The sequence below is a fragment of the Ciconia boyciana genome, chromosome 5, assembly GCF_034638445.1.
Source record: "Ciconia boyciana chromosome 5, ASM3463844v1, whole genome shotgun sequence".
NCBI classification, from domain to species: Eukaryota; Metazoa; Chordata; class Aves; order Ciconiiformes; family Ciconiidae; genus Ciconia; species Ciconia boyciana.
In genome coordinates this window covers 37,134,334-37,162,291 of record NC_132938.1, presented here as the reverse complement: position 1 = coordinate 37,162,291, position 27,958 = coordinate 37,134,334, and the positions used below count along the sequence as shown (strand labels likewise).

General features: G+C 44.1%; 1 protein-coding gene across 3 annotated transcripts in view; it reads right to left on the bottom strand.

Annotated features, from left to right (window-relative positions):
• Nucleotides 1–266: 266 nt before the first annotated feature.
• The window catches only part of IRF2 (interferon regulatory factor 2), a 45,181-nt gene continuing 17,489 nt past the window's right edge, over nucleotides 267–27,958 (bottom strand). The window contains exons 2-11 of one of the 3 annotated variants that reach the window (XM_072862372.1): nucleotides 26,420–26,549; nucleotides 25,330–25,437; nucleotides 19,802–19,901; nucleotides 19,012–19,188; nucleotides 16,950–16,996; nucleotides 12,853–12,964; nucleotides 9,112–9,276; nucleotides 4,088–4,134; nucleotides 2,353–2,674; nucleotides 267–1,300 (exon numbers count right to left, since the gene is read on the bottom strand). In XM_072862372.1, coding sequence (XP_072718473.1) covers nucleotides 2,363–2,674; nucleotides 4,088–4,134; nucleotides 9,112–9,276; nucleotides 12,853–12,964; nucleotides 16,950–16,996; nucleotides 19,012–19,188; nucleotides 19,802–19,901; nucleotides 25,330–25,416 — 1,047 coding nt within the window. In that variant the 5' untranslated portion in view covers nucleotides 25,417–25,437; nucleotides 26,420–26,549 and the 3' untranslated portion in view covers nucleotides 267–1,300; nucleotides 2,353–2,362. Of the gene's footprint in view, nucleotides 1,301–1,886; nucleotides 2,675–4,087; nucleotides 4,135–9,111; nucleotides 9,277–12,852; nucleotides 12,965–16,949; nucleotides 16,997–19,011; nucleotides 19,189–19,801; nucleotides 19,902–20,929; nucleotides 20,997–25,329; nucleotides 25,438–26,419; nucleotides 26,550–27,958 lie in introns of those variants that run through there. The other 2 variants (XM_072862374.1, XM_072862371.1) reach the window with 2 other exon arrangements.

Sequence of the window (27,958 nt, the reverse complement as noted above, 5' to 3'; positions counted from 1 at the left end):
ATAATCCCAAGCGAGCCCCAAAACCAAGAAACCTGCCATGAGCCTCATAACCCTGCTGGCAAAGGACCTGGGATGCCGGAGACTCACTGTAACACACACACACACACACACACGTGCGTATACACAACCTCCTTGAGGAAGACCAAACCTTGTGGCCTCTGGACCTGGAGGGCTACTGGAAGGGTGAGTGCACAACCAAGGGAAGGGGACAGAGACCAGAAAGGTTACATACAATGATTTTAATTGAGTTTTCAGCCTCACTTCAAATACTGCTTGGGGCTTCCTCCTCCACCCAACCCTAACCAAAGCTCTAACCTTGTCTTCCCAGGCCACTGGGCAGTGGGTTGTCAAGACAAAATTGCAAGTTTCACATGGACTTGTGCTGAAATTTGGAATTGTGGCATCAGGTTAAGAACACAGCAAATCCTACTGTTTGCTTTCCCTTTTCAACAGCCAGCTAGCACATCTCCCTGTGATGCAGCCATTTTTGTGCATGTTACTGCTCATCAGCCCAATATACACGGCACTCGGCTCAGCTATCTGTTGGGTTGGTATCAGAATGGTAATCACACCTGAAGGACACTCTGTGTCCACATATTTTACATACCTGAATCAATCCATTCAACTTCCAACAGCTTGAAAAACTGCAAGACGGTACGTGCTCTCAACTTCTGCCCATGCCAGTGCCAGCCTGAAGTGTACAGCACTTCACAGAGTCAACGGCATGGCTCGTCGTCCACCACCACCACCCAACCCTGCAAGCCACTGCACACCCTTAATTAGATACTCAGCAGCTTCCCTCAAAGACCCAGAGGAATCAGAACTTGCCATCACGTGGTAGATGTTGAAAGCCTTGGGGAATGTTTACTCCACTTCCGATTCATTCCACTAATAAGGAGTTATTGCTGGAAACTCTGCAAAAAGAGTTTTTTCTGGACAAGGAAACTGCGAGCAAGCTAAACAGAGATCTACCAGGAATGGGGCAAGCACAGCTGAGCCTGTGTTGGGCAGGGGAATGGACTTTCACAAGATCCCTTCCGTGAGGTGACTTGCTCAAAGCCCAACCACAGAATAACAGCAGAAAAGGTACCCCAACTCCCAACCTCTGCATGTGAGGGCAAACTCGAGTACGCCACCTCTAAGTTCTAGTTCCTCTTTCCACCTCGAGCTGTCTCAAGCACAGTACTTCCCACCCTGTAGATGGGTACTCCAGAAATTGTAAAGGCGGCTCACGCTAATTGCTCACTCCGAGAGGTCCCATTCACCTATCAAACCCATGTCATCTGGGGCTTCTGAAAAACTAAAAAAGAGAGACAAACAAGAGGATTATTAAAAATTTAACTATATAGCATATTTATTATCAATCCACAGGATAATCTGATTGCTACATGAGCTCATAAAAGCTATTTCACCTTTACAAAATTAAAAAAAAAATGTGCCACAAGGATGTAATAACTGCTGATAACCAAGGACTGAATCTTAAAATTATAAATTTGCTGTAGAAAAGATTAAAAAAAATTATATTCACTTTAGAATTTTACTTTGAATAAAATATTCCCCTGTATAAAAAATAAAAAAGCTTGCTCTGGTTAGAATTAGAGTATTTTTCTTCTTCTTTTTTTAAATCTGGGAATTTGCATAATATCTCTGTAATAGGTTTCTTTATTTTTCCTATTGTACCACGCGGCATTCAAGCATAGCAGATTAGAAACAAACATGAGAAAAGCAGTCTTAAAACGTATGAAATCCACATGGGAAGTTTCAACTTCCTTTCCTCTATTCTTTGAAGACACTTTAGCAAGAATAGCCTTGGAAAAGAATACAGGTGGGGAGGGACCTTCAATGTGCCATTAAGTAGAGCAAGGTAATAAAAGGCCTTTCGTAAGTGCTTTCTTAATAAGGTGCAGAAGCAGACTGCAACGTTGCTAGTACTGCACTATGTACAATATTCACAATAGATTTTTCTTTATTTAAAAATATTCCAGCTAGTTCACATTTTCTCTTCCATTCTGAGGCTTTCAGTTCCATCACAGCCTTGACAGCAAGAAGTGCAGCAGCACCACTTCCCTTGTGGTCAGTTGGTCCTCTTATGAAACACTGGAACCTGCGAGTGGGCCAAAGTTCTTGGGTTTCTTTCCTATGTAGCAACCTTGGAAGTCCGCCTGGGTTCAGGTATACATACTGACGGCTGGAGTCCTGAGTTAAAAACACTCCGGCACTGGAGTCGGACACAGCAATGTTTTATATTGCCAAGGCTTCACCTTAGATTTGTCTCATGTGCGTCAAGGGATGAACCTCTCCTAGAGAAACGTAAAATACAAAACCAAACAAAAGAAAGCTAAAAAAACACACCGTCAAAGGCTTAGCAGCTCTTGACTCTCGACTGGGTGATGTCTGACGTTTTCTTGATGACGCTGGCCCGTGTCTCACGGTCTGGCCGGCTGCTGCTCGTGGAGGCTGTGGACACTACTTGTGGCAGAGGGATGTCTGGGAAAGGGGGCCAGGAGCTGTTGTAAGGCAGTGGGCAGCTTTCTTCTTTGATGGTGACTTGGAGGTCAGGCTTGTTGGCTACAAAAGTTGCCATGCTGGGAAGCATATGAGAAGTGTTCCTCATTCCCAGATTGCTGAGATACTGTTTGCCTTCAATGTTTTTCTTCTGCCAATGAAGTCGTCCCTAAAAAAGAAGGAAAGACTATATGAGCGAATGCAACTTTGCGAAGTGCTCCGAGTAACAAGATGTAGACAGAAACATCCACGAATTGCACAGAAGTTACTCCATCGCTAAAAGCCTGAGCCTCTAGCTGCTGGCTTTGAATGTCTTTGCTCTCAGTCACTTCTCCCTTTCTGAAGTCATGTGCCTAAACCTTTGTGGCTCTCCAGCACTCAAGAGGTTCTGCCCACTCTTTCAATGGAAAATAAAGGCCTTATTCCCAGTATGCCGGAGACAAAAATGGACACAGAGGACCAAACACTCAGAGCTTGAAATGGAAGTGTATCCTCCATTACCAAGAGAGAGCATCCTCCTGCCAACAGTCAGGCACAGAGACCCAGCACCTCTCAAACAGCACCGCCCAAACTGTCAACACAGGTGAGGCTGCTGGGAAAAGCACTGCCACTTGATGGTGTGTCCCCCATCACAGGGAGGAGGTTCGCCAAGGAAAGATGAGCATCCAGTCCTTTCCCCATCACACATGCTGCAATGGCATGCTCTGTCTAAGGAGGTCTGGGGAGTCATTATTGGCAGTCTACATATAGGCTTCACCCTAACCATAGCACGAGAGACTAAACCAAGAGGGTTAGCCGTGCCCTTATACAGGTGCACAACCTGCAGTTCTCCAAGGAGTATTCAGAGGGCCTTCTGGGGGGCACAGCAGGAGAGAGATTTGCAAGAGGCTTCCTGCAAAAATGCACAGGAGTATTGGGCACAGGGCATCTAAGTGCCCTCAGTGAGCTTCCCCTGGCCTCTACGTACTCATGGAGATCGGCAGATCCGGTCACTTGATGGCAGTCCAAAAAGAAAAGATGAGTGCTGGTTTCACACAGGTGCAGCTCAGGAAACATTCACGGGGTGGGTATTTTCTCCACTGATTCCTTTCACCCAGCAATACCCAACTGACTGCTCGGGAAAGCTTTTTGCCTCACATACCTCAAACATTCAAGTTGCATTTCTACCGTATGTGTAAGCATTTCCTCCAATTGTATGAGTTCAGGTGCCATTTAAGGAAAACAAAGTGAGCATGCTTTAAACCAAGATAAAATACTCGCTACCCAGCAATGTCAATGCATCATATTAACAAACTAGCTGGCACTGCTGATGGCTCTCCAGAACATCTTATCAAGCAAATTAATCTCATTGTAGTTTGGACAGATGAGGAGGAAAGAACTTGTCGAGATAACTGTTCTGCCAGACAATCACCCAAATGCCTGTCTCCCTTGAACCTTCTTGGTTTGTTTTTTTCCTCCAGCTATTATTAAAATGAATACTCCACTAGTAGACAGAGTTGCAAACAGAGAAGGGGGAAGAATACCTCAGGACATTGTTCTTGAGACCTTGCTCCAAAGTGCTAAAAATCCAGAAAAAACTTACCTCTGCATTTTCTTCATCGCTTGGAACGCTATCAGTTGTTTCACTTTCTGTCAAACAAAACAGAAAAAAAAATGAAACTCATGCTATTCTACCTGCAGTAGCAAAATCCAGCTCAAGAGGCGTGATCCACTTCCAACAAGTGGAAGCAGCGTCAAGCCAAATGACCAGAAAACAACGGAGAAGCATGGATCCCCTGCCATAGCAATAGCAATCCAAGGGCTAGACAGCACAGCTGCATTGAACAACTGGGGTAAATTCACATGGTTATCACAGTTAACATGGCTACACCCTGGAAAAGACAGCAATGGAGAGGGAAGAAGTAGATTTGTGCTTTTTGGGCACAGGGAAGAGCCTCCCGCAAGCGGGGGATGCCCCCTCTCCCTCACCCTCTCTTGGCAGCTCCAGGCCTGGCAAAGAGCAAAGTTCTGCCCAAATCCTTATTTTTATCTCCCTGCAAAACCAGCAACAACTCCACCCCAGAGGAGATAAGTGTGGTTTTGTTTCATGAACTGTTATCTCAGCCTGCCACCTCAAGGGCTTGTTGTAATTTCTGGCACTTTATTACTGTTGTTATCCTTTACTCTCATTTCGCTTTTGCCACCCGTGCCCAGCCCCCACCAGCCTATTTCTCAATCCTTCACCCACCACTCAAGCACGTAGAAATACTACTATCTCCAGCCCCATCACCTCCTCCTGCCACACGTGGCCTCCCTCACCCTCATCACTTCCACCAGAGTGCAAACACAGGGGCGCAGCTCCAGCAGGACGGCCATCCTCCTGCAGCTGCATCCCTCCCTTGCAGAAGAGCCTGAAATCCAGGAATTTTGACTGTATTTTCAAGCAAGAGTGTCTGAACGCAGGTCCCCCAGCATCTGAGAGTCAGGCTCCTGGCCCATGGGCTGGTTGAGAGTCCCGTGCCTCAGATACATCCCAGATGTGGCACAAACCCCTCTTTTCAGGACCGGTCTGTGTCTTCCTGTTTCCTGGGAGGATAACACTAGGCATCTATCAGGCTACCAACAGGAAGAGGTCTTTCTCCAACCCCCCCACCAGGGCTGAGGAGATAGGGCTCATCCCCTCCCGGAGCCAGCAGGAGCCCAGAAATTACAAGGTTGAAGGAACAATGTGATGAGTAACTGTAGCAGGCAAGGGAGCTTTCCAGTCCCAATTTCCACTATCTGCTCTGTGTTACACATTGTAGCCCATGCAGACTGCTTTGCACAGCCCCTGCACCCCTGCAACCATAAACCACGATCCTGCCTTCCCACAGAGCAACCTCGTGCTCTGCACTGGACATAACATGAGTGCTAAGGGTGCATGGACTGTACCTGGTCCCAGCACACCCAAAGTCCTTCTGAAGCAAGGAAGCGGGCAGCTCAGCTACTCCAGACTACTACTTTCAAGGCCAGCACCTCCCCTACTCCAGTCTCCGCTGCAGCATGCAGTAAGCAGAGGAGCAGTCCGAAAGGTTGAATCTAACTGCGAAGCCCTGTGACGTTCACACTGGCCCAGGTAAAGAGAGATGTGCCAACATGATTAAGTTGGCTAATTAAGCCATACTGGTGGGAGGAGAGGCAGAAATTAGTCTGTGCAAAGGAGAAATGGCCCTGGAAATAGAATCAATAGGAGGAATCCACACAGAGACAAGAAACAGATATTCCTTGACATGAAGAAACATGTGGCAACAAAAAAGAGTGATGCAGCTGAAAAGGAATCCATCCTTGGTGTTGATACATAACAAAATGCTGAGCAAGAGACAGCACTATAGTTAGCAAAGCCAGGGAAGCTAGCCACTCGGGCACGGAAAGTTAGAGAGGTTATTTCAATCAAGAGGTTATTTGAATCAGTGTCAAACACAAGGGGAGGTTGATAACAGCCTTGGTACTAAAAAAATGGATTTCATAGACGTCAGTGGAAATATGAGAAAACTCACAAGGGCCACTCATATCATTTGCCTGAGTAACCTCAGGAAGGAACTAGAGGTGTTTTTGAAATAAAACAGATTTATGTAGGACAGCTGATACCTCAGGCTACTTTTGTTGTTGTTGTTGTTTCAGAAGAGCTAAACTAACTGTTCCTGCACAGCTGTTATGGTTATACTCTTTCCTGCCATTCAGCGGTAGCACCTGACAGAGCAGGCAGCTCTACTCAGCAAACCCATGAGCACAGGGCCAGGGCTCCCCATGGTTCTGCTGTACGGGTTTGTGTGGAGCAAGACACAGCCAGAAATAGTCACAAGAGTGTCCTACAAGTTTCAGGGTTCTAACAAACCACAGACCCCTGTCCTCACTCCTGCCTCAAGGGCAAATGCATGATTTAAAAAAAAAGAGGTTCATCGAACAATTTGGGCTGGAAGGGACCTTAGGAGGTCTATAGCCCAACCTCTTGCTCAAAGCAGGGCCAGCTACAGGACTGGATCAGGTGGCTCAGGGCCTTATCCCGTCAGGTCTTGAAAACCTCCAAGGATGGAGGCAGCACAACCTTTCTGGGCATCCTGCTCCACTGCCTGACTGTCCTTGTGGTGAAAAAGGTGACATTTTTTCTTATATCCACCTAGACCAAGTTCTCTGGTTTCAATTTATGCCTGCTGTTTCTCATCCTCCCACCACGCACTGCTGTGAAGAGCCTGGCTCTGCCTTCTCAACAACATCCCTGCAGGTAGGGGCAGGCTGCTATGAGGTCCTCAAAACCATCTCTTCTCCAGACTGAACAAGGCCCAGTCCCCCGCTACCTCCTCACGGAGTGAGTGCTCCAGCCCTTGATCATCCTGGTAGCCCCTCCCTGTACTTGCTCCTATTTGTTTGTATCTTTCTTGGACTGGGGGGCTCAAGACTGGACCCAATACTCTGGAAGTAGTGTGACTAGTGCTGAGTAGAGGGGGATAATCACTTCCCTAGATCTACTGGCCATGCTCCTGAAAGCTGGTGGCCTTCTCTGTGGCCAGGGTGCTCTGCTGTCTCACATTCAGTCCACCTGCCTTTCTGCAGAGCTGCTCCCCATCCCATCAGCCCCAGCCTCTACTGCTGCAAAGAGCTCTTCCTTCCCAGGCACAGGAGTTGGCATCTGTCCTTGCTGAATTTCATAAGGTTTCTGCTGGCCCATTCCTGCAGTGTCTTTAGGTCTCTCTAGACAATGGCCCTGCCCTCAAGCATATCGACTGGTGTCCCCTATTTGGTGTCCCCTGTAAACTTTGCAAGTGTGTACTCCAACACCTCTTCTGCTCATTGATATATTAAATAGGACTTGTCCCAGGGACAGACCCTTGCAGTACTCCACTTCTTATTGGCCTGTAGCTAGAGTAACCAGGATCATCAAGAGCTGCCTTGAGATGCATTCAAAAGCACATCAATGGCATGAAATCACCTCTGTGTTATCTGAGTTATGGGCTAGCAGGTCCTGGTATAAGTTAGGACAGCTGAAGGCCACCAGGATACTAAGACAACATAAGGGGATAGCAGTACTTCAGTAATGCCTCATTTTCCTCATGCAGGCTTGTTGCATTGACTTTAGGGGAGGTAGCTCATGACTTGCTCATGTCAGGGTGGTTCTCCTGTCACCAGACCTCTCTGTCGTCCCCACCTAAGCAACCATCATGACTTCCAGACCAAGACAGTGACTTTTGTTTGCGTTCCAAGAACTTAGATGCTGTAGCTGAGGTTAAAAGAAGGCATCATTGTTGTGTTCATACAGACGGGAAAAGTTGTGCAAGAAGCATATGGAAAGAGGACAAATGTTTCAAAGGCCCCATCTCCCAGCTGCTAATAAGTTAAGGCACCCTCATCCCCCTGCCTTACACTTTGCACAGCCCTTCTAAATGCTTTGGCTGTTACAGACTAAACACATTGGGAAGCATAATCGTTTATCAACATGTGTGAGACTAACACGGGAGGCTATTCAAAAGAAGATCATACTATTCACCCAGAACCAAAGATAAAAATTACTAAATACATATTTTATAAAAATGTGTCTGGAAGTAATTTCAGCCTAATGAGTCAAAGGCAAAACCATGTGTAAAATAATAAATTGCATGGGGAACAATTATGACTTAAGTTTGCCTAAAAAGATGACATTTGTGTTTCTACCCAGTCTCCTGAGGCTTGCAAGTTAGCAACATGTTAAAAAAGGAAGGACAGGTTGGATCTGAAACTTCTTCTACTTTCAAATGTGGCTTTGCCCTGCTTCCTACGGAAATAAGGCTTATATGATTACAGGGACTCTATATAGCATGCCCACATGTGCATTTGCATCTGTTCCTCCCTAACAACTTCTGAACTCACTGTCAGACTTGGAGAAGAGATAAATGAGTGCCAAAGACTCTTAACTTCCTACCAGTTTTATGAAAATAAGGCACCAGACAAAAAAGAGAAACCATTAGCACCCTGACTCAGGGAAAAGCTTGTTATCTCACCCCTTTTTAGATATCAGAGAATCCAGATGGGAGGCAGACGTTGGAAGCCAGACGTCCACAGCTCTACTGCCTGCAGGACCACTTATCAGTCGCTACATGGCTGTTCTAGTCTGCAGACTATTTGTAACAAGACAGATCCACTCCCCCAGGGCCCTCAGCTCCACATCTGCATTATACACCTTTAGTGCAGCCCTTAGCACTCTGTGCCCACTGTGCTAGGCACTGAGGAAAGATACAGCACAGAAGACCTTTAATCTTTAGTAAGTCAGGGGGCAAGGGGGACACACTATATTTGCAGCACATCATTTGTACCACTGAAAATCCCCCTCTAGTAAAAGATAAAAAGACCTCTCTGCATTATATAGAAAAAGTTTCTTTTTCCATTAGTCACAGGTTAAAATCTGCAGCTTACATTTCCAACCTCAGATCTCCCGAGTTGTTTCCCAAGGTGAAATGAGTGGAGGACTGTGAGTTTTCGAGTTTCATTAAAAATGCAGAAGGCAGCCGAATAGACATTTCTGGATCTTTGCCAGCTACCCTGGAAGAGCCCCCTTTTCCCCAGTTTTCCCCAAACATTTCCAAAAAAAAAAGTGTAAAGAAATGCCAGGATGCTTACCTGCATAGGACGAGACAGGAGAAATCTGTAGGGGGTACAGCTGGCTCATGCTGAGGGGCTGTTCATCGCTTTCTGTTGTCACCTCTACTACCTGGCAAACATCAGGAGGATTGGCAACTATCACCTGCTCCTCGTTGCTGCCATCAAGGTGCGGCTGTCCTACAACTTGGGGTTAGAAATAAAAAATTGATTACTTGTAACACCTTGACCCTGCTGGATCTCTAAGAGCCTGTCCTTGGAGCCTGCTAGGTATTTGAGTGAGTCTTCAATACCATCTCAGCGCTTTCTTCCATGCCCGCCACTTGCTTTCAATTGGACTTCTAAAGGAAACCTGTGTGATTTATTTAGTTTCCATCACCTTCAGAGACATTTTTTTCCCCACTTGTGATGACTGAAAGTGCCTAACTCTCCCCTAGCTTTCACACATAACGTCCTTGAGCCCTCCTTGACATACCAGCTGTCCAGAGGCTTTCACAGGGAAGACCACAGCCACACTCCTCCTCCACCCAGAAACATGGTCTCACCAGGACATAGAGACCATAGCAATCTCTCCTAATCTGGGAAAGCATCCTCACCCAGCAAGTTGCCAACATCCCATGGCCTCTGGATGCTCTCATGTAAATTATGCACCAGAAGAGCAGAACTGGCATGCAAAAAAATGGCCACATGGTCATGTAAAACATGGTGGGACTCTGATTTATACATGACATGAATTTGTGAAAAATTTCTCCTCCAATTAGATGCTTATTCTCACTGATCCTTGCAATGCCAGTGATGGTATGTAGAAAAGCACAGTTGTACCTGTAGTCTGTAACCCCCATGGTCTGTGACTGAAAGCTACAGTCTGGTAAGTTATTAACAGAGGGTTCTCCTATTCCCCCAGACACATGATATTTAATACCAAAGAAACATTATTTATTTCTACAAAGTGAAGGCACCACGGATGCTTTGCAAGTGTCCTGAAATGCTTTGCAGATATTAATTGTGCTACACACCACCCTTTTGAAACAGAGGAATAAACCAAGGTACCAAGAAGTTACCAAGCAAAGCAAAACTGGTGAAAGCCAGTTCTCACTTCTGTGGAGCTGCTTGAGACAATTCCCTCTGTCTTGTACAACTCCCCTATCGATCCCAGCAGTATGAACACATGACAACTGCATTAATCCAGCACGGAGCTGAAAGCCACTAGCTAGATTTGAAAAGCACATGGGGATGAAGCTGTCTCAGAGGATGGCTAAGCTGAATTCACAGTTGTCCAGGAGAAAGGGAAGGACTACAGATATTCTTTCACTGGAACATAAAGCTTCAAAAGGAACAATCTTCATACAGGCAAATTCTGTACAAACATGATGCTGTGTTGTCAGAAATTCAGACAGTACATTTTTTTCTAGACCCATGATGGGAAAAAAATGTAGGCAATGAAATACAGTAGATCTTGACATTCTTCTGTTAAGTGCCCTAAGTACTCTAATTATTAATTTTTGAAAAGGCAAAAGATAGCATCTATTCCTGGATGAACCAAGGTAAATATACATGAATGCACGTGTATATACACACAATACATTCCTGCCTTCTATCTTTAGACAAGGCTAGAACACGACTTTTTGAAAAAGAAAAGTGACAGGTTTTTCTCCCAGAGAAAAGCTGCATATCATTTTGCTTTGTGAAGTGCCAGGTAACCACTGGAAAGTATCTCAAAGCTGGATGTGTATTTTATGAGACAATTCCAGCATAAAGAAAATTACATAAATAGTGGATAGTGGTTTTTTTAGAAGTTGAATCACTGCAATTATTATGGTTTTGTTCCAGATATTTCATTTCCACTGTATTTCCACCTTTCCGGGTTCTGAAACAACCTGTTTTTTATTGAGTGAGGTGCAGGGGGCAAGAGCACATACACAACAGAGTTAATTTTTATCTGGGAGAAACCAATATTGTGCAACCCCGTCAGGGTACGAGCAGGCCATCTGCACCGTTTTATCTTTCTCCTCAGTACCTGAGGAATTCTTACCAACTCTGAGAGATAACTTGCACAGCAAAAATTCATGCTCACTTGGGCGGTATGCCACCACTTTCCCATAAGCTGCACGTATGTCAGAAACACTGCAGGTACTGTTTGTCTTTCCTCCCCTCCAGCTGACTTCCCTCCTTTCTGCAGAACAGATCTATTTTACCCTTTTCCCCCTGTTTATATTAAAATCCTGCTTGCAGTCCTAAATAAGGACTTCTCTCTCCAGTCTGGATAAGCAGCACACTTCACAAGCCATTAATTAAACAACACTGGATGACAGTTACCCACCCAAGCCTTGCTGTCCTACCCCTGAAAATGGATTCTGTGAGTCCAGACAAAAATGAAAGTCCTTAAGGTGCAAATTCAGTCCTGTTCCTCTGAACCTCTTGCTTGGTTTCCACTACAGACCTTTCACCGTTCTTAGATGTTGATGTTGCCACTGTGGGTCCTGTCCTGTAAATTACTGAGATCTTCTAAGGTGCAACATGCATTCATCTCATCATAAAATCAAACAGGAGTTCAGGATACACTGTACTGTAGAAAACCGAGATGTTTGCAGCAAAATTACTCTCTCTGATGTCAGTGGATTTTGAGAAACACCAGGTACGTTCCAAAGACTGCTGTTAATTGATCTCTGTTTGACTTTAAGATTGTAAAATAAAGCAAAACTGTATGAAGCTTCTTCCCTGGGGCTGCGTATTGGCCTCGGCATGTTTCAGATTTGTTTATGAGTCAGTCAGTAAATAGGAAGCACTAATAGCACTACAGTGCTATTCCTTCAAGTTATAAAGCCCTCTGTAATAGTAGGAGCAACAATCATGTTCTAACACTCTTACAAAGCCACAGCTGATTAAATGAACTGCCATAAAGAGAGGAAAACTACCCACAAACTCCTCAGCCACAGAAGTACTTGAGCAGAATGACTATGCAAAGCCCTGCAACCCAAGACATGGGCATCAAAAATAGTCACTGCACATAAGTTCTGCCATCTCTCCAAACAGAAGACTAACATATTTTTCAAACGCTTTTCTGACACATATAAAAGTGGAATTCTAGAGAAAATGGTATATGGGTCACATTTCTAGGAGCCCTTGCTGCAGGGACAACCTCAGCCAAAAAAGAGCTGTCAAAAACCAGCCCAATTATTCTACAGAGAACCAATTATTCACATGCTGAGATGCCAGGTAATTCCTAATGTACCAGTTTCCAAATAAAGTCTTCGCTGATCCTTGTTGTTAGTTCAGTGATGTTAAGAAGCAACTCTGCCACTGAGGTACCAGTAACAAGAGCGAAGTTCCTCCCTTTCATCTGCAGGTTTAAACTCCCAAATAAAACGGTACCCTATACAAACCTCTGCTTTGAGCAATGGGAAATCACCATCCAACTGCAGTTTAACTCCCACATGACATTGGCTAGTCTCATAGCTGAGGACTACCCTATGCAGTAAGTTCACATCAGGAAAAGTCACCTGAACATGTCTGTAAGTGCTTTGCTCTCAGGGGAACCACCACGCTGCCACAGTGCTGCTCACTGTCTCTGCAAGGTGGTGGGGCTGACCTGCAACCAGGACCTCGCGTGTCTTGGGCTAGTGAAAAATGTGTTGACCCGACTGTAACCGTGGTGTTCTCCAAAGTGCAAAATGCTGATGGAAAGCTGAGTTTGGCAGAGCCAAAAGAGTTTTTGAAGTCACCTGTATGCTTAGCATATAAGAAAAGCATAGGAGTACTTACCTACAAAGTTCACTGTACTGTCAACTTCATTTTTTATACTGGAGGACAGGAAAAAGTCAGAAGTGACATCATTTAGCCCATTAATCCCAAAAGATGATTCAACTGGCTCTTGCTAGAATGAAAACAGTACAGTTGGGTCAGGTTTGATTTATTTTAGGAGACTGGACTCAGTTCATCTCTTTGTTCTGAGACAGTAATAACTCATATCACTTCTGCCTGCCATATACCCCCTGCTCTCTGCTAGACACAGTCACAGAACGAATATTTTGGTTCTCTGAGAAGAAGCCAGAGTCTATTCCATTTCCAAATCTTCTGCTTTGAAATGAAAGCTATTTTTAATTTTCAGATTTAGAGTGAGCCTTCAGAGAGCAAGAAATTAGTGTGCTATTTACTACAAGAGATTAACATTTGGAACAAACAAGGAAGAAACATTGCTTTAAAACGGTACTCTATTTAATATTCATCCTCATTCCCTTCCAAACATGCTGTATCTCTTAGCGCTCTCTGAAAGGAAGCCTTAGCTTCTGTATACCAATTACTAAATTTTAGCCTTAATTTTTGTCTGCAGCAAGCCTGAAAGCAAACCAAAGTGTTTACACTAAATACAGCCTTTTAGATCACATCATAAACATTACCACAGGGCAATAGCGTTGGGAAAACACCACCTGTTCTACATAGACTGAGCTTTCCACAAGATACATCTCTGTAGGTCTGGTACACTCGAGTGGGAATCTAAAAAACACCCTTCAGAATAGACACCAAAAAGTTTAATTCCATAAACTCAGGATTTCTTTAAAAAGCTATAAACACATTTAAAGGATTATCTACAGGTCCAACCTCCTCCCTGGTATTGGCTCCCTTACAGGGTTATCGGTTGCAAAGTCTCAAGTCTTCTGCTCTCACTCTGGGCTGGCAGTGCCAGCCCTGCAAGGGAAATTCTGCCTTGCTGCTGACCCAGGGACACCTGCAGAGAGGTGCAGAGCTGCCAGTTGGATCTGATGCCACGCCATGCCCATTTTCACTGCTCTAAAGCATTTCAGCAAGGGCAGGGAAAAGGTAAGCCTCAAGACCTGTAGTGGCAGCCCTTCACAGTACTAACCATATGAACTGTTATCACAGGGACAAAAAACTGGGGACAGCGTGACAGGTCTTTCCTGAATGCCAAATGCTGTGATTGTGATCCACTCAAAAAGAGCTGTCACTTCGACACAAGTCTGCACCTTCCCAGCCATTAAGCAGTGCAAACACGCACCCTGTCCCAAGGCCCCTCTGCACATCAGAAGAGTGCAAAGTTAGTGCTAATGGCAACTAGGTCTTTGATGAGCTGCACTGGTTGTGTTGACCCGCAGGTCAAAGAATTTGAGAGCCCTAAAAGATAAAATTAGCTGCTATTGATCCACCGAAGATAACTGATTGCAGAGACAGGTTAGGGCTGCACACTGGAGCCCTAAGCCTCTGGTGTTGTGCAATGCCCCAGCAAGCACAGCAGCCCCCATGGGAACGCTGCGCATGCAGCACCTTGCTCAGCTTAACTGAGGCTTGGTTACAGGGAAATTTATTTAGTAGCCCCTTTCGAGCTGCAGAAACAAATATGCATCCTGGAACTCAGGTGATGGTGCCAGATTGACGAAGGGACTTGGACACTGGCACAGTTGGTGTTAAATCACCTAAATTTTCAGTGTCCAGATGCCTGCTGGAAGCCTAAGCTAAATGCATGGGGAAAGGTGTCACTTAGATTTTAAAAAATGTCTCAGCGGAGAGCTGCACGCATAGTCAAAAGGATACATCTAGGATAAGGTAGAAAATAAGCCTCAGGCAGGCAGTTCAGCCCTTAATTTTGTTTCAAAGGAAAGAGCCTATTTTTATCTAGGTTACTCAGACACTTACGCCCTCCTTCCATCGCTGAGAATTCACGTTTTAACAGAGAGACCCTATCTGCCCCAAAGCCCAGTGGTCAGAAATCTATCTGCCATGTGGGAGACCTGCTCACAGCCCCCCTTACCTAGCGCAGAGCAGGGATGTGGTAAGGCCCAGGTCTCTCACATCCATGGGGACAGGCAGGGAAGTGCCCTGAGCACCCTGCTCAAGCTCAGAAAGGCCTGACAGGGCTCTTCACCCCCACCAGCATTTGCTGTGGGTGCCCACAGTGTCCAGCAGTGGCAACAGGAGGGAGCTCAATGAGAGACTCTTGCTATGCTGAAGTCCCTTCATAGATCTACACTCGGATCCTCAGCTTCTCCCTCTGCTGATATTACCCCATTGCAGTTACCAGGCAGATCGTGGAGCAGCCTCCCACTCACCTCCACTAAATAGAGGTTTTCAGGGTAACTGCAAGGCATTCAATGCAAAACACGCAACTCGAATCTCAGGAATTCACATCACTGAGCAAAGGAATTATAAGCAGCTTTCAATGCTCAGAAGCGTGCATTTGCATTAATTCACCCACCACCCTTCTCCACTATTACAGCCTTCAACATTCAATAGCTAGTCTAACAGTAGCTGAGCATGGAAGGAGCATCTATTTTAAAATCCAGGCATATCTGGAGGCCAGCTTGTGTACGCATTTGTCAGAATAAGGGGGAACAGATAGGAATACCACTTGGCCTCAGCTCAAAGCCTGCAAGATCTAAGTGGCCATACCATAGTTGGTGGCTGGTGAGCCGTATGCTCATAGTAGGTATCGCTGGTAGGTGTACGTGCTGGAGGCGTGGCCAGCTCAGCTCACTACTCTGCGTCACTTGGCCTAACGCTTCTGTGCAGCTCAGAGCAAGCGAGCTGGAGAAAAGCGCTCCCAGCTGCAAGCATCACCCCACTGGCACCTGCTCCCAGGCCTAATGCCACATGCACTAATCTCCCAGGCATCTCTGGGACTCCCTCAGCAATGACTATTGGTGAGATTAATCTTAATGGAGAGGATGAGATTGTTCAAGCGCCTCTACAGCTTTTCAGGCATTTAATATTTTGACTAAAAGAAAGATTATGAAGGAGGGGAATGGCAAAGTGCTGCTGCAAGCTTTGGCAGGCATCACACATTGCTCTGCTCTGACCAAAGGAGTTTACTGGCTCCCTCTGAACACAGGCTACTATCAGAGTCATGTTATAACAAGCACACGTGGCTGTGTAATCCAGATAGGATGGTTAAAAAGTGGTTCCTTTAAGACAATTTAAAAATCACAGTATTCTGACATGTAACTGCACAAGTCACAACCACTGGGACAGCATCTGCCTTCCAAACTCGATTTCAATGGAGGAGTTTTCCCAGGCCTCTGGGTTCACCTGTCCCAGAGCATCTCCTGGCCAACGGGTGAAGAACCTGTGCCCAGGCGTGGGTGGCACAGCCCTTCACAAGCGAGCAGCAGGGGACCAAGCTGCCCTTCTGCTGCAGACACGGCTGCTATGTGCAACCCAAGAACACCAACTTTACTGAAGGCTGAAAGTCTGAAACCTTTGCAATTTGCTTTTTGAAAAAAACAAAGGCAGACCAAATCCTGCTGGTGTGTAATACCGACCATCTCATAGAGGCGCTTGGCAGAAGTGCGAAAGCTAGGAAACACCATACTTTGTAGTGAAAGCTAACATCAGTCTGGGTCCATGCTCTGAACAAGCAGAAATCTCAGGCAGTGACTGAGGAGCTTTACAGCTGAGGTCTTCTAACTGACAAAACAGGAGCAGAAGGTGCAGCTCTGACAGAAGTTCTCCCCCTCACCTAAACGCAAATGAATTTCCAATGCCTTACGCACAGAAATTAATTGCTCCAAAAGGTAGCTCTATTGTCCAGAAGCATTCCTTCCATAATTACTGTATTTCTACTTACACAGACAAACAAATGGCAAATGTATTGCCAAGGCTGCCAGTTTTCCAACCTCCAGGCGTTGTACCACAAGGGCTGTGTCAACTGATGACGTCAGTCACGGCTCTAACAGCCTTCACATTTAAAAAAAAAACCCCAAACATCCCATGTGACTGTAGCTACTTAACCAAACCACAAGCATGAGAGATTTGCAAATATCCACCACAATATACGATTGGGGCTATTAAAAAAATTTGCAACAGATTGTTTTCACAAGCTCTTGCACTATTAAACAATCACTTCTTACCTTAATTTGTTTGAATTTGTCATCCTTCTCAGACTTCGTTTTTTTTCCTGCAACAACAGAAGGAAGATTTCTTAAAGCCCTGTGTGCCATGACTTATCCTTCACACTTTCTATATTCACCAACAAAGAGCCCCAAAACATGCCTCAAAAGGGCAGCACCTCCTAGAAAAGGGAGAACACATTTTGCTTAATTTTAAACCCCCCTTAAGGCCTGAGCAGTCAAAAATTCACCTTGAATACTCTGGCTTTGTGTTTCGTTTTTAAAGGGCTACAAAAAAGAATGGCGATGGGACTGAGGAAAGCAATTGCAGTCAAAAAATCAAGCTGAAAAATATGGAAGAGTGACAAACTAAGCAACAAGGCCTGTTAAAAAAGAAGGCAGTGGGAGAAAAATACTCTTAAAGGGAAAAAAAAAATCAAAATACACGTCTCATCACATTTGTGATACTCTCACTGTAGCTATAGGAAAAGGGAGATTGTTCATTGATTTAACGTGAAAAGAGATCACAATAAGCTTCAACAAATATTTTTGTAAATAGTTGCAACCTGGGGGTGGGGAAATATATTATAATTCATGCAAAAGTGGTTTATGCAATCATGCTGGACTTGAGAATACAGAAAACCACACAGCATATGACCCTCACAAAATGCTGTGTGCCTTGGCAGACCCCAGTGTTGCTGCCCCTGCTCTGACCTGACGAGACCCTGATGTGGAAGCTCAGACCTGCTGGTGCAAGCTCAGCTCTACCCCACTGTTTGCACAGACACGCCTCAGGAATTTCTCCCATCTCTACTACAAGATAGCACTGAGAATTAGAAATGTTTGCAGCCAAATTCTTTTGCTTTCACTCACATAAATTTAGCCACATGCCACATAGAAAGGGCATGTGAGAATATATACAGGGCCCAAAATGTCAGAGTTTTAGCGTAATTGGACTTGCTGCAGAATCCTCTCCTGCTACAGCCCCCATCTCCAGAATCTCAACTTTCATTATGAACTTTTCTAGTACTTACAGCTATGAGAGGACTCTATCACAATGGGACATGTTATGGTTCAGGGAAGTATGCCTGAACATACAAAATACACCATTGACAAGAGACTGGAAACAGTTTCAAAGCAAATGTTCTACCTTTTGCAGATGTATCTCCCTTTCATAGCATGATTCTGCCCCAAAAATGCCAGAGTTCATAATTCCAATCACACTGACCTTAAACTGAAGATGTGCCTTTCACTTCTCAATTTAAGAAAACAACAAACTGAGCTACAGGTGAACTAACTGGATTTTAGAGGAACACCGTGCATTTGGTTTGCAGGTTATATTTTTGTCCAAAAATCCTAGACACCAGAGGATACCAGAGGACTAAGGAAGCCATCATTCTACTCCATAAACCAGTAACGAAGCCATATGGAAGCCAATGAGCCATAAAGAAGCCAATGTTTCTACTCCATAAGAAACCAAATACTCGTGAGATTGACCTGGTGGTTAGATCCTCTCCTGGCAGGTGGGAGACCTAACCCCTAAATTTGGGGATTCAAACATAGTTTCCCATTTCACCATTATCATGCTGTGGCGGATGGTTTTTCATGGCCTAGTGTAGCTACGTAACTGACAAAGTGGTTTCATGGTTTAATGTTCTGAGCAGAGTGTATTGCTCTCACTCAGCTCAACAAAGCACCCTTGCTTGAAAAAAGATACCAGAACGTCTGTATCCTGAATGAGCCCTACTGAGTTAAATGCTTTGATCTCTAATATCACCCTCATCATCTTCCTTGACTGAAGGAGACCTGGACTAGCATCTGTACACAACTCCACTGGCTTTAACAGAACTAACGCAATTCACACACATCACCAGCTTGGGGGTTATCACATCTCGTTCATCCTCTCTCCAAGAGGCTTGTTCTCTTAACTGAATGTATCCCATTTTTCACGCAGCTGTTCCTAAGTTCTGGGGAACATCTGGATAAAAACATCTAGCTTCATGGCAGAAGTAGAACTGGCATATTTTGCAGGCCCCAAAATGCTCCCAACACCGTTTTCATGTTGACAAGTTTTCCCCTTTACCTTTTTTGGAAGGTCTTTCAGATAACGGCAGCATCCGGTACACCCTGAAGGCATTGTTTCCTTTCTTTATACTTTTGTCCTTCACTTCTTCTATGTCAGGCAGAGAGTTCATAGCACAACGGAAGTTTGCCTTCCACGTCTTTGGATCGGGTTTATCTACTCCTGACTGGTATTTTCCTAAGCAAGAAAAGAAAGTTAGGCACACACGATGTGCAATTGAAAACCTAAGGCGAATCAATAACAGTGCAGGTTAACTTCAAGGTATCAGCCTTCGGTTCCCACAACAAGCACTCAAACAGTAGCTGAGGTTGCAAGAGAGCGTTGCAATCTCTTTCCCATGCACATTTCTAGAACACACGATGAATAGTTTCTGCTCAAGAAAGACCCAGAGCACTGCAGATCAGATGTGACTCCACAACAACGTGGAAAAGCTTGCACAGCATCTACCTTTATTACGTCTGGCTCAAATCCATAGAAAGGCATAAAAAGCCTAAGGGCCCAAGTCTACAAAGTGCTGAGTGTGCTCTACTCCCGACAGTTTTGAACCCGATCTTGTTAACATTTAAATCAATTAAGTTTTACTGTGTTCCTCAATGCAAATGAGTTATGGCACTTCAATAAAGCTGGAGAGTATCGCAGGCCTTGAAAAAAAGCACTTAGCTTCCCACAAATCTAGAAACTTAAATTCACTCTCTGTGTTAGTAAAAGCAAAGACAAGAAAGAAGGAAAATGTAACTTTAAAAGGGAAAACAATGTGAAAACCTGTCCTGCAGAAAGAGAGTTCCAATACCTGTGTGAATTGCCCAGTTTCTAAATAAGGGAGCATCTTTTTCAACATCCCACCCATGTCTTGCGGCATGCATCCAGGGAATCTGAAAAATCTTCTTCTCCTGGAAGGGAAAACAAACAGGAAATGCCAATACTGATTGACTTGAGGGATCTTCTGATGACTTTAAGTCACTTATTTAAAAGCACAGTTCCAGCATCTGCAAGTGCTTTGCTTCCTTCTAACCCAGTGCTGCTGTCACTGAACTCAATAGGAAAATATCCACTGGCGTCACCAAAAGCAGAATACAGCTCTAAGTATATGAAATACTCAGAAGCCCCTTCACGGATGATGAGCCTGGCAGCTTTCCAAGCTGACACATGGATAAAACATGCAGTGCTACACATTTCTAAACATTCAAACGAAGGCTAGTTTTGGCAGCACAGGCACTTTTATGATTAGAAAAATGAGATATGAAACTAAACAGCCATAGGAACAGAGCAAATTAAAGGGATTTAGAATTCAACCAGTAAAATACTAGCATGGTGAAGGAAAGGGAGCTCTCAAATTTATATGCCAAGCAAACGGACATATGAATATATCAACTGTAGACATCTCTCCAGTGGGGATAAAAAATACAAAACACCCATCTGAACGGGTGGCATTGAAGATAGTTGAACATATTTTAGTTTAGAAACTTTAGGCCAAAGAGTGCATTTAAAGCAATCCAAAGGAAGGTTTTTTTAAAATTATTTTTTTAACACACAACATGTAGTTAAACCAGGGCATGCCTTATGCGGTCGAAGCATGAACTGATTCCCAAAGCGATCAGAAAAACTCATGGAAGACAGTACACTGTTGACTATTGAAGATGATAGTTTTGGGATGCAGCTCCAGCTCTGGGAGCCCAATGGCTTTCAGAGCTTAAACAGCATGTTTCCTATACTCCTTCCTATACAAGAACTTAGCACACAGAGTACTGGGCCAGATAGATGCTGGGTCAGTTGTGCTTTTATGTCATACAACATGGGAATGAATTCCTATGTGCTAACCTACAGGACTACTTCAGACTCTTCACGGTCATTTCTGCAAAGCTGTACAAAAGGAGTTTGTGCCACAACACTTCTTTTTTCTCCCCTATTGGGATCTTACCTGGCTTCACATGCAGACATCTTGCACTATAAACACTGCCACTACAGGTTTAGATCCACTTCTCAGTCTGTGAAGACAAAAGCACTTCCAGGGCAAAATGCACCCTCCTCCTGAGGTGGCCACCTGAGCTATGCCAACTGAATTGCATCCTAAAAGAGCCTATTTCTCTCCATTGACTACAAACAACTCTAGACAGGCAGCTCATTCAAACAACTGCATTGTAGATGTCTGCGGTCAGGTGAGATGAATCCTTTGCCCTTTCCCCTTCTTCCAACAACCACTTTTCTTCCTTGTCTGTTTGGTTAATATTTCACTAATGTCAAGGTTAGATTTATTTCCCTTCCTTTCCATGTGATCTCTTCTTTTTCGAGCCTGTGTTTTGTATCGTCTTTCAACTCTTGTCTTCAATCCTTTCTCTCATTTACATTCACTTGTTTGGAATTGCATTCTTCCCTTCTCGCTTGGCTTGATCTTTTCTTTAATTTGGTGAAAGCACAGATTTAATACATTCCTCGTTCCCCTTCAAGGCCTCACTCTCTCATTCTTCCTCTTAATCTAATCCCATCACTGCTCTCACTTGCCTTTTGCCTCCTTCCTCTTTCCTCTCTATATAGTTAAACCATCCTACAGAGTTGCTCTCCTCTTTCCCCAAGTAGAAGTGGTCTAAAGAAAGCCTCATCCCCATTATCCTGTGGTCCACAGCACTACTGTATTCATCAGAGCTAGCATAAGCTTCCTTGCCTTTACTCTCCCATAGACTATAATGAGCATGGAAAAAAATTCATACTTCTGTAGAGAACAACTTCTATGAACAAGAACTTTAAGAATTGACCAGATTAAAAAGTCTTCTCATGCTTGGTGGTAGGGAGAGGTTTCAACAACGCTACACAATGCTACAGAGGTTATACCATGAATTTCATATTCCGCATGATAATTTTAAAAGTTCTATGGGAACTAGCAGACCGAACAAGACTCCAGACATAGCATCCTGTCATCATCAATCGTACTCACTGCTTCAAAGGAACATGCCAGGACACTCTCAACAGCAGTGTAAGTGTTCATTACAGTGTTTCTGTTCATTACAGAAAGTTCTTCCCAACCCCAGATGTCTTGAAGCACATGGACTTATAGCAAATTATAATATAAATTTAAAAATCATAGAATCCACATGCATTATAATTTTATAATACATATATAATTTTACATACCTATATATAAACAGATTTTCTCATCAACTATCAAATATCTAATCTTCTCTGAAATCCCACAAGACTGCTGATTGCAGCAATACCACGTGGTTGTGTGTTCTGCTCTAGTTTACCTAGATGCTTTCTATTAAATTACTAATTTTTTATTTCACACATTATCAAACATTTACCTATATAATTCTTCAGTTGATGCTTCCTAATAATGACCTTAATAGGAAAGGGCTCATCAGCTTTCTCTTAGACTCAGAAAACCATGTGCTGTCTGGTACGGCACTCCATTACTGGACATTTGTGTAGGAGTCTTGTGTTTCTATTAAAAAATTAGCCTCACCTAAAGTCAAAAGCACAACACACAAAACTTTTGCAGCATAACAGGAATTGCTACCAAACTCCAGTGGGGACATCAAAAGGGAAAAGGTGTCACATTCCTAGAAATAGGCAGAAAGAAGAAAATAGTATCGAACACTTGCAACCCTAGTGTTGCAAAATGCTCCAAGCAGGTGAATAAGCATGACATCACACACTAGCTAGAAAGTCATAGGATAGATTTTAAATAGCAGCATCCATCTGGAGGGTAATACTCCAAGCATCCATCAAAGCAGCAGGTTGCCTCTCGACTCCTGTCACAGCTACTCTGAATGTTTTCGCTCTAATTTCCTTTTCCAGATCCATGAGGGACACTGACCTCTCATTATCCCTTTCCTCACACCACCTCTGCCCTCTACTGAACTATGTAATTTCCCTCACACCTCCCAGTTTTGTCTCTCTGGGAAGGTAAAGAAATTCCCTTCCTCCCTCACGCCATTCAGCAGGATAACATTTTCACCAGGGAGATACACAAGTATTTATTTGTTAAGCCCTAAAGAGAGGGGTCTGTTCTGGAGGGGAACACAAAGCAGGAGGTATAATGTGATCAACTGACAGTAGAGGAAGGAATTAGGTAAGTCAGCTGTACCTGATTTGTCATTTTTAGCTGAGAGAGGTTTCATTCCTTTCTCAGTCTGGAGAAATTCCCCAAGAAGAGACAGCCAATGACAAACCCAGAATGGTAATTGTTTCTTTAGTATTTAAATCTTATTTTCTTAAAGCTGTGCACGCACACCAGTGCCATTCTCTTGCTAATCTGACCCACCTTCTTTTCTGTACTGTGAACGATCCTTTGCCAAACTCTGACTAAAATATACAAATCACAAAATCCTACAGCCTCCAGAGTCGATTCTGTGGGTACAGAAAGGGCTGTGATACATATGACATTGTATCATTGATTCCATGCATGGCTTTGTTTATGGTCAGGATTTACAGTAAAAATAGAAATATTTTTGGTTTAATGATTCATTGTTGGAATGAATGTTTAAACATTTTTAAACAGAAATGCTCAGAAGTGCAATTAGCTTGTTGAGCACAATAAAGGCAACCCAGAATGATGCCAAATCAGAGGGTAGAAGTGGGGAATCAGTTTAATAAACCTCAAGGCAGGCCACTTAGCCTGGTATCCTCTTTCTGGTAGGAGCCAGGGCTTTGTTTTAGGAAAGAAAAAAACACCACCATATCAAAATACTTTATTTGTGAGACAAGCCTCGGTCAATATAGACTATGCTAACTAAGGACAAAATCTCCTACTGACTCTCGCATGCAAACAGTTTATGACAGAAGCACAAGGCAGAAACTGCTATAACAACGCAATCAGAGGGCTGCAAACATTAAACAACATGACATGCCTTGCAAACTGCCTTTATGGGCTGGTGGGCTGAACTTGGGAAGAATGACACCCTTAGCATAGTGGCAGCGTTTTCACACTGCAGAGCAAAGGAGGCAAGTACATTCCTGGGGTGTACCGAAAAAGGTTAAGTGAACATAACCTACAGATGACAACATTATATTTAAGAGTAATATGCTCACATCTGCAATACTGTGCCCTACTAAGTGCAGAGAAATTATTTCAGGATTGGGCAGGAATGCCCAGCAAAGGACAGCAGAGATGGACTGTCAGCAGGAGAGACCTGACATCAAAGGAGAAGAATCTGTAGGGACCTGAACGTGGGACTCAAATTACAGAGACAACACTGAAAATTGGTCTCTTCCTCCACTTCAGCTGTGACCCTATTATGCAAGAACAAGGACCTACTCAAATTCACAGGGCGGCTAACTAGGGAATGGATAAAGCAATATTTATTTACCCAGCCACAGCATGTGAGAGTCACTGATGCAGGAAGTTCCTGAGAAACAAAATTCGTAGCTGAAATTTAAAGGGCTCCTGATAATTTTATAGTCACAAGCATTTCTAGCTTTGAAAGCTGAAATAAAAAGTAGTAATCTTAATTGCCATTCTTCAGCTCTAAAAATGACCACCTGAGCACCACTACTACTACTATAGGGAGGATACCAGATTAACTGGGTTAGTGTCTTAAGCAGAGTGGAAGCTCCTGTGTTTCTGCACCTGACCTTGTGCATTTCCACACGTTTTGATAATAAAGTAGCCTCTGTAGTCAAAATTGCTTCATGTTTTTCAGTGTGGTGAATTACTTCTCTGCATACTGCAGAACGCATGCAATATTTCCAGGGTTTATTACTGTTCAAAGTCTCAAATACACTCCTTGGTTTTACCGAGCCAGTTAAAAAAACCCTCAAGTTGGGCACTGACATTTTGGATCCCACACTTGTGCTCTCAAAGTGTCTAGAACTCTCAGTAGTAGCTCAGGACCAGGAATATTAGGTTTGGCTCTGGCAGGGGAAAAGTTACACCATTTTCTCCCAGGTTGAGAAGTATCAGAGAAGTCACTCAACTCTGAAACAGGAGGTTGTTGCTTCAACCCAGAGTCTAACACAGAATATAGCCTTCCACCTCAGGAGAGCATTTTGTTCACATCCCTCTGACGCTACTTGGTGAGCAATCTGTTCCCAGCTTAAAAAAAAAACCTAGCGGAGTCTCCAGAAACACTCGCTCCAACAACAAAGAGTTGGAAAATGCTTTCAAAGGAGCCACACATTCACCAGGCCAAAGCAGGGCGCCTCAGATCTGGCAGGCGAGGCCGGAGGAACAGGTTCAGCAGGAAGCATTCAGCTTTGCCCTTCCTCCCCATGTCACTCCTTTGAAAACCAGGAATGAGCTGATTTACCTATCCAAACCTCAGGCACTGCTGTAAAGTCCCTCTTCAGCACACGTACATACACGCGTGCAAGCACCCCCCTTACCTTATTTAGCCATTTCAGCCCCGGTATCGTGTTAGAGTTGATTTGCTCTTCCAGCCAGGGGCGCATCCGCATCCTTTCAACAGGCATTGTCACCAGCCCGGGAAGGAGCTGCAGGGAACAAGGGACAAGGTTACTTGTTTTCCAGGCAGAACTCCCAGGCAACTCCCCCATCTCTGCAAAGTACAGACTTATTAAAGCTTTGCAGGTGTCAAACAATTATAAATATAATAGTGACTTTGGATCTGTGCGGGAACCTCCCCTAAGAGCCACTGAGATGAGAAAGCATTCTCGATGGCAGAAAACACTCTTTGGTACACCTGGATTAGGCAAACCTTCACCTGAAGAAGACACTTCATATTGGCAAAAGCTTGTGTGCTGATACAGGCTGATACAGGCTGATACAGTGCTGATACCAGAGGCCACAAAGAAAAACAATTAGACTCCTGAAGAGACATTTTCTTGGCCCACGTACCTGCATTTGCACAAGACCTTTTTTTGCCAAGAAAAAAGATGTAACCAAAAAATTCACATGCAGGAGGCATCACTGTACTAGCTACAATGATGCACCTGCTAACAAGAATGTTTTCAAATGGCTGTTTCTGTCCCATAAACTTGACTAAAATTATGAAAAATACATTTTACATCACAGCAATTTATCAGACAACTTTGGTTCTGGTTGACTAGTGTGACCCTCTCCCTCCAGCTTTCTCTGATCAACCCAGTCACTGATTTTTTAGCTGCTATTTTACATTTTGATACTGCTTAGCTAGGAAGTGAGTGCTTTACAGCCCCCTCAGCTGCACCACACCACATTACATTATTCAGTTAAAACTCAAACTGACTTCTTTTTTTTCCCTCTCTCTCTCTCTCACACACACACGTGACCCTGATGCCACTTCCCTGTTTAGAGCTGTAAATTATTGACATAAGAGTCCAAAGTCTTGAACCTGAGGCAGAAAATTTTAAAAACATTAACCTATCTCAGGCACTGCTCTGAAAGTGCCAACCGGCACTAGATGCAGATTAAAGCACCACGTTAAACTCCTGTTAAGCAGCCTGCAACCCATCATTTCTATGTTCAAGTACTTGCATTTAGACTTCTTCTTCCCCTCTCCCACTCTGCACCGGGCTCAGCTCCTTCCTCTCTCCTTTGTTCTTCACATCTGTGTTCTCTGCATCATTCTTAACTTCTCTGCTCCGCTATTCTTGTCACCTTTGATCTTAAAAAAAAAAAAAGAAAGAAAGAAAAAAATGAGTAGGCCACGTATTTGAAAGCACACAGCAATGACACAAATGTAAATGGGTTTGTTCTTGCTTCCTATGGGAGTACAGGCATCAGACAGACTAACAATTAGGCAGTACCAAGCCCACACCCAGCACAAGAGGAAGAAAAACGTTCAAAGTTTCCTCTCATTGCTCTGAGGATATGTATTTCCTGAAACTAATAAGGAATTAAAACCAGAGTGCAACAATAAGGCTCTTTGATGTGTTCAGAGAATTTACCAGCAGCCATGCTCACACTAATCTCTTAGCAAACATATTGGCATTTCATTTACTACTGTGTGGTCACTCGCGCTTCAGCCACAGCCGTTTCCAGTGACTACTAATTTCTAAAATAGCTCAGAAAATGGTTGCAACTGCTCAGGCTCCCTTTCAGGTTCACGTCAAACATGAAAAAAGAGCCAACCCAGAACCCGATAGCAGCCAAGCCCTTGTGCAAATCCCCTCTCTGTGCAACAGGGAAGCTGTTTTCTGGGTGAGGGCAGTGCGGGTGCAGCTTTTTTGGCCCCCGGGGTGGTGGCGAGCAGCCAGCCATGCTGCTGCAGCCCCCTCCGCTTGGCACCAATGACTCCCATCCAGATTGCAGAGTGGGTACGGGAGATCTGTACCATCTTCTCCTACACATTGGGTCAAAGCTGAAAAATGCAAATGGCAATGTACTAAAAACACGAGCAAATTTCGATTAATCTGTCAAGGAAGAAACAAGTAGATGCAACGATCATCTTAGATGCATTTCTTCGTAACATATCTTTAACTATGCATCCACTTTGAGACAATTCCTGGAAACACTATGCATCATCTTCAGCATTCAATATATGAGTGCTCCCATTTAACAGTGGGACTCGTCTTGTCTTCTGGCTAATGAGCCCCTAAGACAAATTTCAAGCCCATTTGAATGAACAAATTAGAAGGCAGAAAAGTAATCTTGAAGGCAGCAGCAACAAATCCCACTTGGGACAGGCAAAGCAGAAGAAACAGAAGCTGCTTTTGTGCAAAAGCAACGCATTTCAGGAGATGAGAAAGCTGCCAACATCGCTACTCCAAGAAAGCCGGTCTTGCCCAAAACGGCACTGTTGAGCCAGTCATCTCTTTCCTCCCACATCCCCGGGGGCTTCCCCAGCTGCTCCCCTGCAGATACTGCGGTGCTTGGTGCTCATCTCCTTTTCGGCACCCTGGGACTCCTCTGGGACTAGCACCTGCAGCTGTCAGCACACACCTTCACATCCATCACCCACACCAAGGCAAATTAATCCAAGGTAATCAGAAAAGAGGTTTGGCTTGTGAGAAGAGAGGAGTGGCTCCCAAGATCTGTTCATCTGAAAGTAAAACCAAAGCCAGCTAAAAATAA